The sequence below is a fragment of the Equus quagga genome, chromosome 14 (assembly GCF_021613505.1).
Source record: "Equus quagga isolate Etosha38 chromosome 14, UCLA_HA_Equagga_1.0, whole genome shotgun sequence".
Lineage (NCBI taxonomy): Eukaryota > Metazoa > Chordata > Mammalia > Perissodactyla > Equidae > Equus > Equus quagga.
Window position 1 is genome coordinate 52,118,852 of NC_060280.1, and position 18,396 is coordinate 52,137,247.

Below are 18,396 nucleotides of genomic sequence, written 5' to 3' on the forward strand. Positions count from 1 at the left end.
ATACTTTCTCCTGCAGTAGTGGAAATTGAACCATATATGTTCTTATTTATAGAGGCTCCGTATATACTTTTTAGAAGCATGTAGCCAGCCCTGTCCTGGCGATTCATGTATTCCTAGATCTATTCTTGTTTTTTTTAATTCTTCCATTTTATTATTTATATATATGTATTCATTAGCCTAGTATTTGTTAAGTGATAACATTTTAGTAAAACATGTTAGTTAAACAATTAAGAAAGCTAGCTTAGTTGAAACATTATTGAAATTTAGGGACTCTTAGAAGCTAGAGGTACAAAGATGAACAGAACATGATCTTTATTCTTAAGACTAAAGCTGTACTTCTCAACCAGAGTTGTCTTTGTCCTCTCTCTCCCTGGGGGCATTTGGTAATGTCTGGAGACATGTTTGATTGCTGGAATCATGTTAGATCTTTTTCAGTCAGAAGGAGTTTCATTGAAATCTACCTCGGCTCTTTTATTTAAGTGGACAGAAACCAGCCACGCCTCTGATTTAGCTCATGTTTCCCTCTTCTTGTGGAATGCTTTTCCAGCCTCTTCAACTAGCTAGTTGTATAGATTCTCAGGTTAGACGTTATCTCCTCTTTGTGTCCTCTGTATCCCTAGATTGGACCAAGAAGCTTTCCATGAACACTATGAGCCTCCCGGTCTATCATTTTTTATTAAAATTTTATCTTTGTGGATCTTCCCCACTAGAAGGAAACTTCTCCAGGTCAGGGAGTATGTCTTAGTCATCTTGATGTCAGTGGTGTTTGGCTTAGTAGACATTTAGTAAGTGTTTTAAATGAACTTAGCTCAGATAATGTTATTCGGCTTGAATTTAGTTTTTTTGGTGGTATGGGAGAGTTGGGGTTGTGGAGAGAAAAGTTGATTGGCAGGAGACTTGAATGCTAATTCTGTCTCTATCACTCACTGTGTCATGATCTCAGACTGGCAGTTGAGTGACCATAGTGAGTCTAAATTCTGTCATCTACATAGTGAAGGAGGATTGGACTTATAAGATCAAGAATAGCACTCAACCTATAAGCAATATGTCACAACCCACTTAGCTGGAGACCAGACAACCTTATTGAACACAGCTATGTCCAAGAGTAACCAGAAGAGGCCTTAGTGTAACTTCCAGATACTCAGCCCATAAGTTAAGTCAGGGGATTAGAAACAGTAGTTAATAGTAAATAAATACCAAACACTGAGAGTCCAAATGAGGTGGTCCCTTCACTTACCTGTGAAGGAATGTTTAGGGTACACTTTATTCTTTATTGATGACCTGGATAAGTCAAGTATTACCATATTCAATCTGGTTCACATACTGTCTTCAGTAAAAACCTGCAAGATGCTGATGAAATGGCTTTGTGAGTTGTTTTTCAGTGTCTGAGTCATTGGCATCAAAGCAGTTGTAGATGCTGCTTCTACCAGTGTGACCTTGATGTTAGCAGTTATTGGACAGGTAGGCAGTGCCCATGCATCTTTGACTCTGGCCCCCCCACACCAAGCTCCTTGATTTAAGAGATTAGTCTGGATGTTGCCCAAGGAAGCCATGTTAGTCTGTGAGTGAGAAAATCTGTCTTATAGTCCCATTGCAAGAACTTAGTTAAATCACCCTCTGTCCGTTCCCACTTATAAAATGAAATGATTGGTCAGATGGTCTACAAGTTTTCTTGTGGTTCTAACATTGTACTATTCTATGTAAATTTGACCTTTGATTTCAGTGATTCTTTTATTTGTATTGACTTAATCACCAATTAATGATTCAAAAGATTCAGGTTATGCTTGGAACATAACTGAATGAATATAATTTAGGGTCTTCTTCAATTAGTAGAAGTGAGTTGTGCTGTATTTGGATAATTAAAGGGAAACTTGAATAGCCTATCTTGGAATATATAAAGCATATTCCGGGTTTTTTTCTCCCAGTCAGTAACTTAAGTTTGTTATTCTGTGCCTTGACATAGTGCACGAGAAAGCAAAGTAAACATTTTGCTCCTAAGCAAGTAATTAGGAACATTTTGTTTATAATCTAATTGGTGAGATGAACCATACCAAACAATCACCCTGTAGTAGATGTAGAATCCCTCGAAACTGTGAAACATTTCTATTTATCTTTTGTTTTCCCTACACCTGGTACTATGGTTAGTGTTAGGAAATTGAATGTTTAAATGATTGGGTGATAAGTAACACATTATAACTACTGTAACAGTTTTGGAAAAGAAAAGATCATTAAGGGCTGAAGTAATTAAGAGGTTTTATGAGACAAATCAGACCTAAACAGGTTATTGAAAGAACTGAAAGATTTGGGACTCTCCCTACCCCTAGTTTTATTGAGGTGTAATTGACATACAGCACTGTATAAGTTTAAGATGTACAGCATAATGATTTGACTTAAATATGTTGTGAAATGATTACCATAATAAGTTTAGTTAACATCCGTCATCTTATATAGATACAAAATAGAAGAAAAAAAATTTTTTTTCCTTGTGATGAGAACTCTAGGATTTACTCTCTTAACTTTCATATGAGTCATAGAGCAGTGTTAACCATAGTTATCATGTTGTACATTATATCCCTAGTACTTTTTAATCTTATAACTGGAAGTTTGTACCCTTTGACCACCTTCACCAATTCCTCTTCTCCCACCCCTGCCTCTGGTAACCACAAATCTGATCTCTTTTTCTATGAGTGTATATGTGTTTTTCTTTTTTTCAATGTTTCACCTATAAGGGAGATAAAGATGATACAGTGTTTGTCTTTCCCTTTCTGACTAATTCTGCTTAGCACTATGCTCCTACGGTCCATCCATGTTGTCGCAGATGGCAGAATTTCCTTGTTCTTTTATGGCTGAATAATATTCCATTGTATATATACACCACATTTCTTTTTCCATTCATCCATCAGCAGACACTTAGGTTGTTTTCATGTCTTGTCTATTGTAAATAATGCTGCTGTGAACATGAGGGTGCATATATCTTTTTGAATTAGTGTTTTCATTTTCTTTGTATAAATACTCAAGTGGAATTGCTGGGTCATATGGTAGTTCTGTTTTTAATTTTTTGAGGAACCTCCATACTGGTTTCCAAAATGGCTGTACCAATTTACAATCTCACCAACAGTGCACAAGGGTTCCCTTTTCTCCATATCCTTGCCAACACTTGTTATGTTTTGTCTTTTTCATGGTAGCCATTCTGATAGGTGGGAGGCGATATCTCATTGTGGTTTGATTTGCATTTCCCTAGTGATTAGTGATGCTGAGCATCTTTTCATGTACCTGTTAGCCATTTGTGTGTCTTCTTTGGACAAATGTCTATTCAGGTTCTTTGTGTCCATTTTTACATTGGGTTATTTGGTTTTTTTGCTTTTGAGTTGTATGAGTTGCCTGTATATTTTGGATACTAACTGCTTGTCAGATAAATGCTTTGCAAATATTTTTTTCCCATTCTGTAGGTGTTTTCATTTTGTTGCTTGTTTGTTTTGCTGTGCAGATTTTGGTTCTTTTATGCTGCCTAATGTTGATAGTTTCTCAAGGCTTTTACATGGTTTTGGAGGTTACTTGAACTAGCAGGCTGGTTTTTGTTTTTGTTTTTTATAAATTTTTATTATTTTTTCAAATCCTCCTTTCTCACCTTCCCCAATCACAGAAGCCACCATATGTTGCTTATTTGGACATTTTTGATTATAGAAGAAAAAGTCAGTTTTACCTTTTGTTTCCCATTTTCCTAATCTATAACATGAGTATGTTGGATTAAGTAATTCTGAGATCTTGAGGGGCTCTTCTCACAAATATTGGGTCTTTTACCTGATGCCTCTTGGCTGATCACATAAAAACTCTCTTGATACAAGTGTGTTTCCACTTTAATTTATGCATCTGAAATGATTCACGTGATAGAATCAGAGTTTGGCTTTATACTAGTAAAACTAACTCTCAGACCCTTAGATTTATTGCTTGCCTTAATATTTGTTATGGTGGTATAGTACTTTTTTTCCCATAATGCCTCATACTCTCATGGAGCCTCGTAAATCTAGAAGATCCCATGAATGTCCTTTTCTGTTCTTTAAAACATTTATGAAAGTATATTATGTGTGGAGAATCCTGAGCCTTAATGAGCTTTTAGTCTAGCAGGGGTTGAAGGACATATGCATAATGCTCTGATCAGTATAGAGGTAACTGTAAAGAAATATCCATGAAAACAAAAGGGGACACTTAGATCTGTTAGGAGCTGAGTGGAGGTGTGGAGAGCTCGGAAGCCTTCCTAGGAGCTGACATTTGAGCTGGCCTCAAAGGCTTTTGACAGGAGAGGAGTTGAGGAGGAAGAGGAATTGAAGGCTTGAGATACTACGTGAGCCAAAGGCGTGGAGACGTGAAACAGTGATCAATGACTGATGTTTTCCTTCAGGTGTAAAGTGTTTTTCGTATTTTGAGAACTTTAGAATCTTCCTTTCCATTTGTGATTTTAATTATATCTCCACTTGGACTTCATCTTTATAGACAGAGGCATTCCAATTAGGCCCAGTCTGTTCCATCCCTTAAGCTATTTTAATAGTTTGTCTTTGTCCAGCAGCTCCATTATGTCAGTCTTGAGCAATAATGACAAAAACTTTCCACAATTTCACAGATACAAGTGATTCATAATAGGCAGACGTTATTGCCCACTCTACCACTCAGGGGCTGCTGCTTCTCACCAGAGTTGTGGACAAAACATTTTATGAAAACTCTTGTGGAGAGGGCTTTTTTGTTTTGTTTTTTAAAATACAAAGAAATAATCTGTATGATTCAGATATTTGAACAGTTTTTCACTTGAAAATCTAGTCCAGTATCAGTATAGTGTATTCTGATACTATTTTAAAGAATCAGTTATTTTCTATATGTACATTATATGTGAATTAGAAGTTTAACAAAATGAGTTCCATAGATAACCAAATTAAGTTCCTGCTTTTAGGAACCTTTTTCAGTTATTAATCATTTTAGTTACTGAAAGAGAATTTTAAAGAGAATTTCAGTGAAACTCTCAACTAGTAGACAGCCTCTTCCTTAAGTTTTTAGAAGCCTAGAGCTTGGATTTGTTCTCAGTAACCTGGTTGAAGTTTGGTATCTTAATTAGAGAGTAGAGGAATGCTCTGTTCATACGTAAGAGCTCTTTAAAAACCCTAGTAACTAGAAACCTGTGAAACTACTACTTAGACAATGTCTCCTGTAAAATTGAGGATCCAAACTACTAGGATAGTTCTCAAAGATTGAGGCAGTCCCTAAGTGATCATGTTACTTAGCGTTTACAGGGTAACCTTTTTGTTAATTTACTTTTAATGACCATGACTGTGACTATTTGTAACACTTTCTACCGATATCCATAAAAATCCCCCTCAAATAGGTGTTAATATATTTCTTGGTATAATTGAATTTCATAGTCACTTAACTTGAAAGGTTCAAAGAAGAAAACTGTATTTTCACTGACAGGATCACATTTCAATTGCCACTTACAAAAAGCAAGTTGAATTCTAGTTTTCAGCCTGAATAAATGTTCTGATTCTGGTGAACTGGGGAATTTACAAAGTGATTCTCCTCCACTTTTTAGTGAAGATACTAAGCCCAGAGGAGACATAAGGGAGACATTTAATCTGTATTTGTAATTTAGTGTTAATAGACTACTGAGTGTTTTATGTAAGCCAGCCCTACCCTAATAAGGTAAACCTGGTTTGGATGAGTGTCCAGCATTCATTTTCTTAAAAATAATTAGCATGTCATGACCATAGAAGGAGAACTTGATGGAAGAAAGGTGTGATTATTTGGCCGTGAATGAAAGAATCCTACTTCCCCTTTGCCGAATTTAAAAAACACAGGCCTGGCAAACTACCTTGTTAGCATCTGTAGTAGTCCTACATGTAAAATGTATTCATTTATTATTAATTAATACCAATAGCCCTAATTTAGCTAAGTGGTTCTGTCAGTCCATTCAAGATAATTTTTCCAAGTGTTTCCACCAGGTACTCATTTATTTACTTTGAGAATAATTATATGGATAAAATTCTTGGTTTTAGTACGGTAGTTATTCCAAAAGTGAAGTATTGGTTCTTATTTAATGGAGGCCTATCATATATCACAGCTCTTGAAGCTGAGGTCCAGAAAAGTCGAATGACTTGACTGAGATCGAGTACCTTAAGTTTCAAGTTAAGTAAACTTTCCACCAATGTCCTGCTCTCTCCTGATTATGGAAGCCCTGAAGGCATTACTAAAATTTCAGAGTTCCATCCCCTACACTGATATCTAACTATTAAGTAATAAATAAATAAATAAATAAATAAAATAGGTTTTATGTGATATTTAATGAAATGTGATTAAGACTGTAAGATGCTGTTTTTACTATTTGTATAGAAACCATCTCTCATTATTTGGCATTATATCTATTCATCCTGAAAATGTGGTATAGAATATGTAAAAGTTAACTCTTTTAGATGCTAGAGACTCTCTTCAAGTTATTGTAGTAATTTCAATATGAATCTTTTTAGATGATTGAAGACAATCTATAGTGTTATCAACCTGTTGTTTAAAGCAAGTGGCAATTAAAGAGAAAACATATAAGATTCTTTAAGTATTTGTATTATTTTTATCAAAATGGCAGGGGTTGGGGGGGTGCCAGCAGTTTATGTTAAAAGTTCCATCCATGTTTTGTTTTGGTAGGGCCATTTGCCTACTTTGCATAGGAGTATTTATTATGCATTTTCTTGACTGCCTTCTGGTGATTCACCATTTGGGAAAGCTTTCACAGACTGCTAGACTTTGTCCTGTGTTAATATCTTGAGTGGCTGAAGCCCTGTTGTGTTAACAGTTGAAAACTTCAATGTGGCAATAAATATGCAATGAATATGGTTCCAGGTTTGTAACTAAATGTGATTTTCTCACAGACTCATGAGCCAACACACTGAACAGATCCTTATTTGGAAGCCACTGGTGTCTGATGGGAGACAGAAAGCTGAGTATAGCTTTGTTTGACTGCCTAAACCTGTCTCCCTTCTTGGTCCTTGGGTTGAGGGCCTTAGGCCTAAGTGTTGTCATGGCAAATAAGGTCAGAGTTGGTACTCAACACATTTGCTTCCTTATGTTCACAGGTTATAAAGTGAAAGAATAATACTGCCAAGGTCTTTAACATGTATAAGAAAGTTCACTTATTTTTGACTTCTGATATGTAGTAGTTTTATTTAAAACAGTATTTGCTCAGGAATATTAATGTAAGCAAAACAGTGGATTATGAGAAAACCATCAACCATCTTTTGAAGAGATTGGATTCCTTATCTGGCTTCTGGGTAAATAACTGTCTTATTAATTGTGTGTAAGAATCTCAAAGTATGAACGAATATGTAAAATTGCCAGATCAATTACTCTCCAATTTTATTGTGGTTAAAAATACTGAGGAGCTAATAGGTCTTCCAGGTAATTCTGATGCAAATGATTTAAAGACCACATTTTGAATAATATTTACAAGTTGTCTGTGTCTTAACATTTCTCAGAGGGGCTTTTGGCCATAGTTCTGCTGCTGCTTTTTTCTTTCTTTTTTTGAAGGTGACTCTTATGAAGAGAGCTAGATAGACCTTATAATTGAGAGTCAAGAGACTTGAATTCTAGTTTTTGTTCTATTAATACAACTATGAGTCTCTTTTCATACTGTGATGACGTCTGTCATCTTCTATATGATGAAATAAAGACAAATCCCTTTTTTTTTTTTAATCTTTTGGAGAAAATGTTCTCAGCTGTTATGGCATTGTAAAAAGAATGTCACTGAACGTAACTACGTGTAGAAGCCATCTTGGATCAAGACTGAGAGAGCTGTGTGTGTGTTTCAGGAAGCCTCCATGAGCTTATTCTCACAGCTACTCCTTCCTCACCCCTTCCTTAGGGAATAACCATTTCCAAAAGGAGGTGTATATAAGCATATCAGTCTTATATGGCAATGTGGTTAAGTTTGGTCTAAATTGATTTCATACGTGAACAAATGTTAATTTTATTTAGCCTAAGGCTATAGGATTAGATTACAGTGTGGCGTACAATTTGTAGCGTAGACTATAATCAGTTGTCACATTTGCTTTTATGTGTTTTTGCCCACACTTTTTCATAATTTTAACCCATTTTTAATAGTGATAGCCCAATTATTTAAATTTCAATTTAAGATTTTGATTTCCGGTAATATAAAAATTATCATAGAGGCAAAGTATGTAAGTCTTCTCATCCTTATCCAGAACTTATAGTATGTGCATATCTCGGAACTTTTGAGGGTTCTAAAAATGGTCCATGGTAGACATACACAAATATAAAAAGCATATGGTTGTGGTTTAGGAACTGTAGCTCATAGAAGGATTAGACTGAACAATGTATCATTGTTCCTAGAGTCAATTAAGCGTGTAGGTTTAGCTGGCTTGGGAACAGCCTCTAGCATGTGACTCTATAAATAACACTTGCACAACAAACACAGCTTGATAAGTGAGCAATAAATCTGGGCTGACTGCCCACTCTTCTAAATTTTAGAACCAGTCCTGCCATCATAGTATTTTGAGGGCCTGACAGCAGTAACAGAAGTTTTAAAATTAAAACATTTTTCATATCTATTTTGTATTATTCGTGGTTTTCCAGTTTTAATCTTATTTTTGTTGTTTCCTAAAAGTTAACTTTTCTTAATAAAAAGAATCCTTTAGTTCGGTCACTTGGCTTCTCATTAGATACTTAGGTTTTGTGGTCTTAATATACTTAACTAAAAATTTTCTCACTTTCTTAGGAATGGTGGTGATTTGGTTGCCCAGATGTCTCTAGTATAAAAGCAGCGCACACTTCTATCATTTCATCTTTGTTCACCTTTATTGGGAAAAATTAGGAGTTTCTAACAGTTCCCATAATATAGTTGAATTACAAGCCCAGGCAGCAAAGATGAGTTCACAAGGATGCATTTTATCAAAGGGACGAGGCAGGTCACTCTTAACCCCCCACAAAAAATAATTTTTTTTTTTGTTTTTGTTTTCCTCTATTACAACACAATGAAGAAGGTCTGAAAGGTGTGGTAGGAGATTAAACACTTGTCATATGTATTTTTATAAAGTTTCTGTTCATGTAGTTTGTAGATTGTGTTGTTGAATTCTTACAACTAATTTGTGCCATCTGACATCACAGAATCTTGGCAGAGTTTGGAAAGAATCAGTTTGTTAGGTAGCTGTGTGCAGGTACAAACAACTTAAGACTACACTGCTGGGGTTTTGTGAAAAGTAGTTTTTATGGTTTAGAAGAAAAATATTTTCAAAAGTGGATTATGAAAAGAGGATAAACTATACTTACGGTATGGTTGGGCTTCATTTGACTATGCTGGTTCTAGATTTTAACCTAGATTGCAGCGTTTCACAAATTGACAGGGCGTTTGAGAGGACACTTAACTCCTTGTTACCCACCCCTCACCCTCACCCCACCAAAACCAGGGTCTAGTAAACCATCTTTGTGTTCCCACGGTTCTCTATGTATAACTACATTGTTAACACTTAACACCTCACCTCATGTTGAAGTACACATTGATGTATATTTCTCACTACTCCACAAGTCTTGGGGGCAGGATTTTGTCTTTATTCTCAAAATTTAGCTAATTTACTCATTATTCACGAGTGCCACGCCCTACATGTCGTTTGATCCCATTTAGGATTTAGGTCACAGTAATGCTTGGTGGTTAAAAAATAACCCAATAGAATAAGCTTTCCATTCATCAAATGGTTATTGAGCACTTGCAAAGCACTGTGTTCATGTACGAAATATAGAAGGGCAGGTAGGGTGAGATTGTTTACCCTTCAGAAATTCATGATCTGATGGGAAAGACATTAGACTTGTGCTATAAAAGTGCTCTCTATTTGTAGTTTATGGTCTCTTAATGCAGTGGTTCTTAATCCTGTCAGTCCCAGCAGCTCCTTTTAGTAAGAAGTATTTTGGAAAGTGTTCTTTATCCTAAAGTTAAATTCATGTGTAATATAACTTTAATTACATACATAAATTTTAAGAAATCAAAATTATATCATAATCATATAATATGGAGGAGAAATAAAGTAATTTATGATAAATAATACATATATTAATATATAAATGCTTCGGCATGACTATATTAGAAGCTATAATAAAGTGCCTGCAAGTATACGTAGAATCACCATGATTATGACTGTTTTGAATAAAGACAGTCAATATTTTTCTATCACTGTAAAACCCATTTCCCATTATGTTGCTCAGTGTCCCTTAAATAAAGGTTATGGATTCAGTATTTGGTAATAAAACATACAACCAAGAATTTGAAGAGCATCAAAATTTGTTGGACTGGGCTTTGGCTGGTACATAAGAAATGTTGCTTTTTCTTTGCCTTGGTTTAGATTGACAGAGTTGACCATCTTACGGCTTAAGTAAAAAAAAAATTCTACGAAGAGATTTCAACAATGAATATTTTGAGACATTTTGTTACATGAATGAGATTATTCTTTTTTTTCCAATTATTTTGCTACTCTTGCCTAGGAGTCAGTATGTCTACACTTGCATGGTGCCTTTTCTAGTTCATTACAATTCCATGCAACTTGAACTAATGGTCCAGAAGCATTTTTACCATTTGTTTCCTATCCTGAAACCTGTAGTGTCTACCTACTGCATCTCTTCGTCACCAACCAGGTGAAAAGCAAATTATGTTTCAAAGCTCTTAAAGCCCTGGATCTGTCATCCTCACTTAACTGAACTCTTATCTCATTTTTAACTGTTTTCTTGACTTGGCCTGTACACTGTGAAGTTTTTATCATTTTAAATATTGGACTAGCACAGGAATGAAGTTAGGAAAAATATTTGAGGGGCTTTTGTGTACCAAGAGCCACAGTACTAGTTGCTTTTATATATATTACTGAATTTAATTCTTGCAGCCCTGGTAAGTAAGTAAGTAAATTAGTCCCATTTTACTGAAGATGAAACAGGTTGATAAAATGACCTGCCTGTACAACCCAGATTATCATTGGCAGAGCTTGGATTTGAATCATGTCTGCCTTACTTTTCTTATTTTTCCACAGAGGAGGCTTCTAAAAGGAGGGATGTGAGTCTTGAAAAGATTAGGTTAGAAATTAGGTGTTTTGTGGGCCAGTTGGGGAAAAGATTACCTGAGGAAGAGCAGTAGTCTCAAGAAATGGTAGCAGATGTTTCAAAGGAATCCGAGATTCATATTAAGCTTGTATAGCTGTTGATTATATAGTGTCGATAACACTTGATTTGCATAAAGGATTTCTTTTTTTTTTAAATAACATACATTGTCTAAGCCATCTTGCTGTGATCCACTTCAAAAATGGGTTCACTACTCATCTTAAAACACATTTGTTTATATGCCATTGTAACGATATATGTGGAAGTAAACAGTAGGGAGAGTTACTTTTGGTAGATTCTGAGAGATGATTTGACAGAAGTCTTTAGCTGACACTTTTTTAGGAGATTAGACGCTACAATATAGCAAGAAGACAATGCCTAGATAGGAAAGCAACTTGCAGGTTATTGTATCTGTATCTTAATTTATACCAGTGCCAGAAATCTTTTCTCTAAAGTAAGAAACAAAGTTCGAAGAACAAAAGCCAGCATAACTTTTTGGAGCTGCGAACCATCAATTTAAGGAATAGAAATAGTAAGCACCCCCGTAACCAATTTATCTCTTTACCAGTGCCATCAATTAATCAATTATTAACATTCTCTAATGATTGTGCATTTTCTATAATAAAGATAGCTTTCTGTTCTGGTGGCAAAACTCATTTGCTAGGCATAAATTAGTCTTAATAGTTGACAAATTGAAAAGGAAAGCATTTAAAAGGATTCTGATTCTCTTTTTATTTTCTTTTTTAAAGATTTTATTTTTTTCCTTTTTCTCCCAAAGTCCCTCAGTACATAGTTGTATATTCTTCATTGCGGGTCCTTCTAGTTGTGGCATGTGGGACGCTGCCTCAGCGTGGTTTGATGAGCGATGCTATGTCTGCGCCCAGGATTCAAACCAACGAAACACTGGGCGGCCTGCAGCGGAGGGCACGAACTTAACCACTCGGCCATGGGGCCAGCCCCTCTGATTCTCTTTTTAAATTACATTCCCTGAAAAAAATCTATTCTGCTAGAGTGGCAAATTATCATTTTAGAAAATCCTTTTCTCCTTAGAGACCAGTAAGATGGAGTGAAAAGAGCACTGAGCTAGAAGCAAAAAGACGTTTTAATCCTGGCTGTGCTGCTTACCAGCAGTGTGACTGAAAGCCAGTTACTCAATTTTCCTGAGTTTCTGTGTCCTTATTTGTTAAGGAAGGATTTTTCTGAGAAGTGAATGAAAACTAATACGATAGGTTTCCAGTCTTAGGTAGAGAAGTCTTGCCTGTGCCCAATCTCTACTTCTCACCATCTCAACACCAAATTCTCTAGTCTCCTTTCATTCTCTGCTGTCATTGACTGTTGGGGAGAGCCACATCATCCTGAGAGCAGGTAATAGAAGTTGGTGACTTTCTCCTGTACAGTAAATGTCAGAGTTTCAATGAGGAGTCAGCGCATGTATCTGATATGCAGGAAAGTGTCTATAGGATGTTTCTTGGACCTTCAGAATTCACATGGAGGGCTTTTTCTTTTTTTCCCCAGTGTCCAAGATTGATCCAAGGGATCTGTAAGAAGATATGCTTATCTATCATTGGTTCCATCTAAAATCCCTGGGAACTTCTCTCAACTACCATATTCTCTTTGTATTTGAGTGGGAGAGATGTGAAGGATGTGATCCTGGGTCTACTGGGTGTTGTTGCAGAGGAGATTTCTGTCTCCTTGTATTTAATTATTGTAAAGGTTAGAGGAGGGAGGTGGTGATGTAGAGATTAGTCTCAAGAAATCTAAACAACACCTGAAATGCCCTCACAACATAAGAGGAAGTCTGATATAGTAGAAAGAGTGCAGATTTTGCATCAATTAGTTCTGAGTTGAAATCCCAGCTCTGCTACATACTGGTCAGCTATCCTTGGACATACCACTTAATCCAAATAAGTTGTAGGTCTTTTTTTTTAAAGTGATTATTTTTTTCAACCTTTGTGTGAAACTCATCAAACTATGGCACATTGTCATCGTCTCTGTTGAACTCTGGTCCTGGAGAGATGAGATCTCTGGGTCTCCTCATGGTAGCTTCAGGCAGCATTTTGTGTTCTTATGGTTTCCCCAGCAATTTGAAGATGTGACAATAGTGTAATTCTTCATAAGGTCAGCCCAGATTTGAGTTTCATGAGATTTACACCTCACAAGAGAATATATAGCTCTTTATATATTTCTAAATATCATAGTTTAAATTAACTTGTGAGATTATACAAAAAGTCAGTTTTCTAATGGTTCACTTCAGGATTTCTGCCCCTTTTTTGGGTTCTGTATACATCTTCTTAAGTCATCCAGTATGTAAGACCAAATTCTACAGTGTAAAAGAGACAAAAGCCAACAGGAGAGGTGGCTCTGTTTACACAGGAGAGACTGCTGCTGGATGTGGACTTTGGTCAGAGTACAACTGCTTGTGTTTTATCGGTGTAAATTGACAAATTCATTGTTTCCCAGCTGTAGAGTGAGATCATAGGGTTTATCTTGGTCATAAATTCAATCTCCTTTTCTTTTCCAAAATAACAGCAAAGAATACTTTATTTACATATTTTGAAGGGGCTGTAGAATTTCACACTTCTTATTTTCCTGTAGTAAGTTCAGCTGCTAGGCTATCGTAAGGAACAAGAGAAACTAAATCTTTAATTATTTTCTATGTTATGTATAACCACTCATTTTTAACTCTGAAAATACTGTTTTATGAGTCGTCCTTAATTTTATCTTCTTGATTGTCATGTTTTGATTCTGTTACTTATAATTTGACATTTTTTAAAATCATTGTAGTTTGAGTAGTAAAATTCTTTTCAGCCTTTTTTCAGATTAGCATTTATGTGAATCCTTAATCACTTACATTCTTAAATAATGCACATTGCTTTAATCATTCAATTCAGCACATATTTATTGAGCCCTGCTATGTACCAGGCACTCTCCCAGGTGTACCTCCTTCAAGAAGCTTATATTCTAGTGGTAATAAAGATTGTGTAATATTTTGTCTTATTGAGTCTGCAATACCCATGCCTTTTTATTCTCCTTTCTCTTGGTATTTATGCAGTATTTTTATTATTCAATACGTATTACCAAGAATTGACATTTTTGAGTATTGTACTTTTCATATGTATGTCTAGCACAGAAATTGTTTTCAGAATTCCTGGGTGCCAGATGCAGTCCTGCGTGTACTGGATGTGTGACCTTGTGCAAGTCTCTCGGTTTTCTATTTGCATAGTGTGGCTACCAATAATGCCAGCCTCATTAATCGTCTGAATCTTATATCTCTTGATAAGAGGGTAGAAACCATCACACCAGAACTTACTCAACTTTTACCAGCCAGTGAAATAATTTGCTTCTGCCCCATCCTTTCTTTCTTACCTCCTGTTATAGTGGAAGCAGTGTCTAGGTTCTGTTCCTTCCCACCCTCTGATGGATGACTGTTAACTCTTCAATTATCCCTTGGCACATCTTCAGCTACTCTGATCTATTCCCATTTAAACACTTGTGTCTCTTCCTCTTAAACAAAAATTCATCTCATGTCCATCCAGTTGCATTTTTGCTTTCCCCTCTACACAACTAAATTTGTCTACTTCTTACCTCCTATTTGCCCTCGTATACCCATCTCATGCCGCTGAAGCTGCTCTTGCCAATGTCATTAATAATCTCCTCCTTGCTAATTCTAGTGGATCTATAATCCCTACTTGTAATTTCATTTTTGTAAAAGGTGGATGTTGATAAAATCAGTAAAGCTATGAGGACTTTGGGAGAAAGTTTGATGTTCTTAGGGCAAAAAAGAAAAAAGCTTTCTTTCATTAATTCATTGACAAATATTTATCAAGCACTCTTCTAATCATTGAAGATAGGGTAGTTAATAAAATGGGTAAATGTCCCTGTTTCCCTGGAGCTTATGTTAGTTGGAGGAAACAGGCAAACAAAATAAGTAAAATATATGCCAGATAATGATAAAGAATTAGGAAGAAAAAATAAAGCAAAGAAAAGGGAGTGCCAGTTTAGATGGAGTAGATTTTAGATGGCATGGCCAGGGAAGGCCTCATTAAGAATATGACATTAGAGCAAAGACCAGAAGAAGGCAAGGGAAGGTACCATGCAGATATCTGGGGGAAGAGTGACCCTGGCAAACTATTTTATTTAGTCTCAGCAAAAATGCTTCCTCTTGGTATGAAATGTTTTTAAAAATATTCTTGTTCTTATGATAAAAAGGAAGTCTGGATATTTTGGGGTGTAGTGTTGCAAATTGACTTATTATAAAGATAAAACTATTTTTCATGATTTAATGTTACAGAATAAGTGAAGACAAATTCTAAAGATAATTTTATTTCACATTTCCTTGACATCTAAATGGTTGCATACGTTTATACTTGGACAATTTAAATAATGGCATCTTTTATTCCTTAAAGTAGATCTTTTGTAAGTAATTGGAATAATAGCTGAGGTAACGTGGTTTAGATCCCTATAGAGCTGTACTAACTTACTGAGGTTCAGCAGCTTTTTCAGGAGGAGAAAAGAAATTTTAGCATTTGTACACTTAAGTAACATTTCAGCAAAGTAAAATTATACATTCTCTGCATTATATTCAAAACCCTAATTTATTTAAAGGAGAAGGAAGCCTTAAGAACAGGTTTATGGCTTGGCTCCAATATTTGGGAAGATTCATATGGTTGTTATGTTTAGTCGTCAGAATGGGGTCTTCCTAAACCCTTGGGTAAAGCCACATCTAGTTATAAATGAATCAGTATGGTTTATATAATCAGTTAGTTTTCGGAGAAACCCAACTGTTAGATATGTAGAAAACCTTCAGCAGTCAGAATCCTGAACTTGTTTACAGTATAGCTCGCTCCTCTTTGCACCTCACAGATGCTGGGGGTTTTCAGAAGTACCGGAGACAAGGAGTAGGTGGTGGCACACACTTTCATTGAAATTTAAGAGCTAGTAATAATGAGTCCACTGGCCATTTCCTTTCCTGGCTTCTTAACATTATAACAGAAAGTGAGCGACATTTCCCTAAATTTTGGTCGTCTTGTAGATTTTAAGATTCTTTCCTTGAGTATGATTGTATTAATTACCATATGTGTATTACTTGATATCTGTAAGCATGAGAAGCACTGTATATCTGGAGAACATTTGATTGTTTAATTTGTTCAGTGGCTCATACGGAGGATTGAAAAGGAATAAGCTCTTACTGGGCTTGTTAAGGACTTGATTTTGGAATGAGGTGCTTACATAGCAAGACTTGGACAAGGTTTTACCTGTATTGTCTAGACCTGAGCAAATGCTAGTGCTGCTGCTAAAAAAGTATATAGGACTGGTAAGTGAACATTTGAGAAATTATATAGTCCACTAAATAAATAAATATTTTCTCTTAACGTTTATAGTTGGTCTGTAACAGGCTTGAATTGACAGGTACTATTGTCAATCCTAAGTATACAAATCTTCCACATTCTTACCTCCCTCTTTTCATCCCATTTCTTCTTGCCTAGGAGCTAAAAGTATTCTTCTTCCGTCTCTAGTAGATAATATTAAAGGTCCTCTCTAGCCAAGGTCTATGATCCTTTTTTACTGTGTTATTGGTAAGATAACATTATTGATGAGATAGCATTCTCATCCCATTTCAGGAAAGTTAATGACAGGGTGTCATTTCCCTACCGGTTCCATGGGTATTTATCATGGGATGATTCAAAAAGAGAGAACTCAGATTTGAAATTTAAACAGCCATACCAAAAATGATTTGAGGGATTTCTTTTTTAAAATTACCCTTATTTCTGGCTGCCCCCCCCAATTTAAAAAATAATATGAATTCATGACTGTTTAGTAATAGGAAAACCTGCGAAAGCAGAGTTCTGTAATTTTGCCATCTAGAAATAAACAGTTAAAACATTTCATATCTATCCTTCCCATATATTTTCAGTACACACACATAAATATTTAAACAATTAGCTTCCTATTGTACATGCTGTTTTACAACCTACTTTAAAAAGCTGTATTATAAATATTTTCCATGTTATTAAGTATTCTTTTAAAATATTTTCCATAGCTGCATTTTAGTCCATCATGTTACAGCATTTAACCAATTCTAGTCATTAGATGTTAGCTGGCTTTCAAATTTTTGTTTTTATAAATTATATTGAAGAGAATTTTATGCATAAGTCTTTGACTACTTCTCTGGTTATTTCTTCAGGATAATTTTTTAGGTAGTTTCATGTGTATAATATTTTTAGCTTCGGTTTCACAGAAACAATTAAACTTTGCTGGAAGAAGAAAACTTACATTTGTTGAATGCTCATATACCAGATACTATGCTAGATGCCTTATAGTTTTATATATCATAGAATCTAGTTGTTTTCATTTCCAGTTTCTCAAGTGAAGAAATCTATATGCATACATATAAGATATTTTGCAGTAAGTTAACAGTATGTAGAAAATGTTTAAATGTTTTGTTTAGCAAATAACAAAGGTCTTTGACAGAGGAAACAATGAAAACTTACAGAGGAAGTTTTTAATTCTGTTTTGGCTTTGGAGTATATATTAAAATATGACTTTTTCGTCTTTTTGTGTTTTACAACTAAAGAGTTTTAGGCCTAAAAATTATGTGTTAATTGGCGTTCTTAGCTCTAGGAGAAAAAAAGTGGGTGATTCCCTTGCAGATTTGGGGTTTTAGTCCTATAACTACTGTTTTAGAAGATTAGTTTGTAAATCACATTTTATCGTTAAATTAGAAGCAGATAATAGTTGTCTACTAGATGAAGATGGTTTCCCTTCACTTAAAATTCCAGGCCTAGCTTTTTCGAATCTTGCACGCATAAGATCTAAGAGGTAAAAGTTGAGTGATACGAGAATGAAAAAGGTTTCAGAGGAAGGGTGGGAGCCGTGAGATAACATGACTGTGCTTTTACAGAGCTAGTTTAGAACCCTTGCCTATTAGCCCTTCTATCTACTCTGTTTTGATAAATGGGATTTTTGTTTTTAGGACCTAGTATTTGTTATCTAATGCAGTGGTTTGTTTCGTCTCAGTCACATCGATCAGACAACAACATGGCAGGACCCCAGGAAGGCCATGCTCTCCCAGATGAACGTTACGGCCCCCACCAGTCCACCAGTGCAGCAGAATATGATGAACTCAGCCTCAGGTGAGTGAGACACTGTAATTAGAGCACACCAAGTAATGCTTATGCATTGGTAAAACTTTCTGTGGAAAATAGTAATCTTCTTTTAAGGAAACTGGAGCATGGGTGATGGTTATTTCCTATCCAGTTTCATATGGGAGACTTA

The 18,396-nt window shown here is 35.5% G+C and overlaps 1 protein-coding gene across 1 annotated transcript in view; it reads left to right on the forward strand.

Moving 5' to 3' along the window:
* YAP1 (Yes1 associated transcriptional regulator) overlaps positions 1-18,396 on the forward strand; it is a 111,566-nt gene that overhangs the window by 34,247 nt on the left and 58,923 nt on the right. Inside the window, 1 exon segment of the mRNA XM_046685157.1 lies at positions 18,139-18,254. Coding sequence (XP_046541113.1) covers positions 18,139-18,254 — 116 coding nt within the window.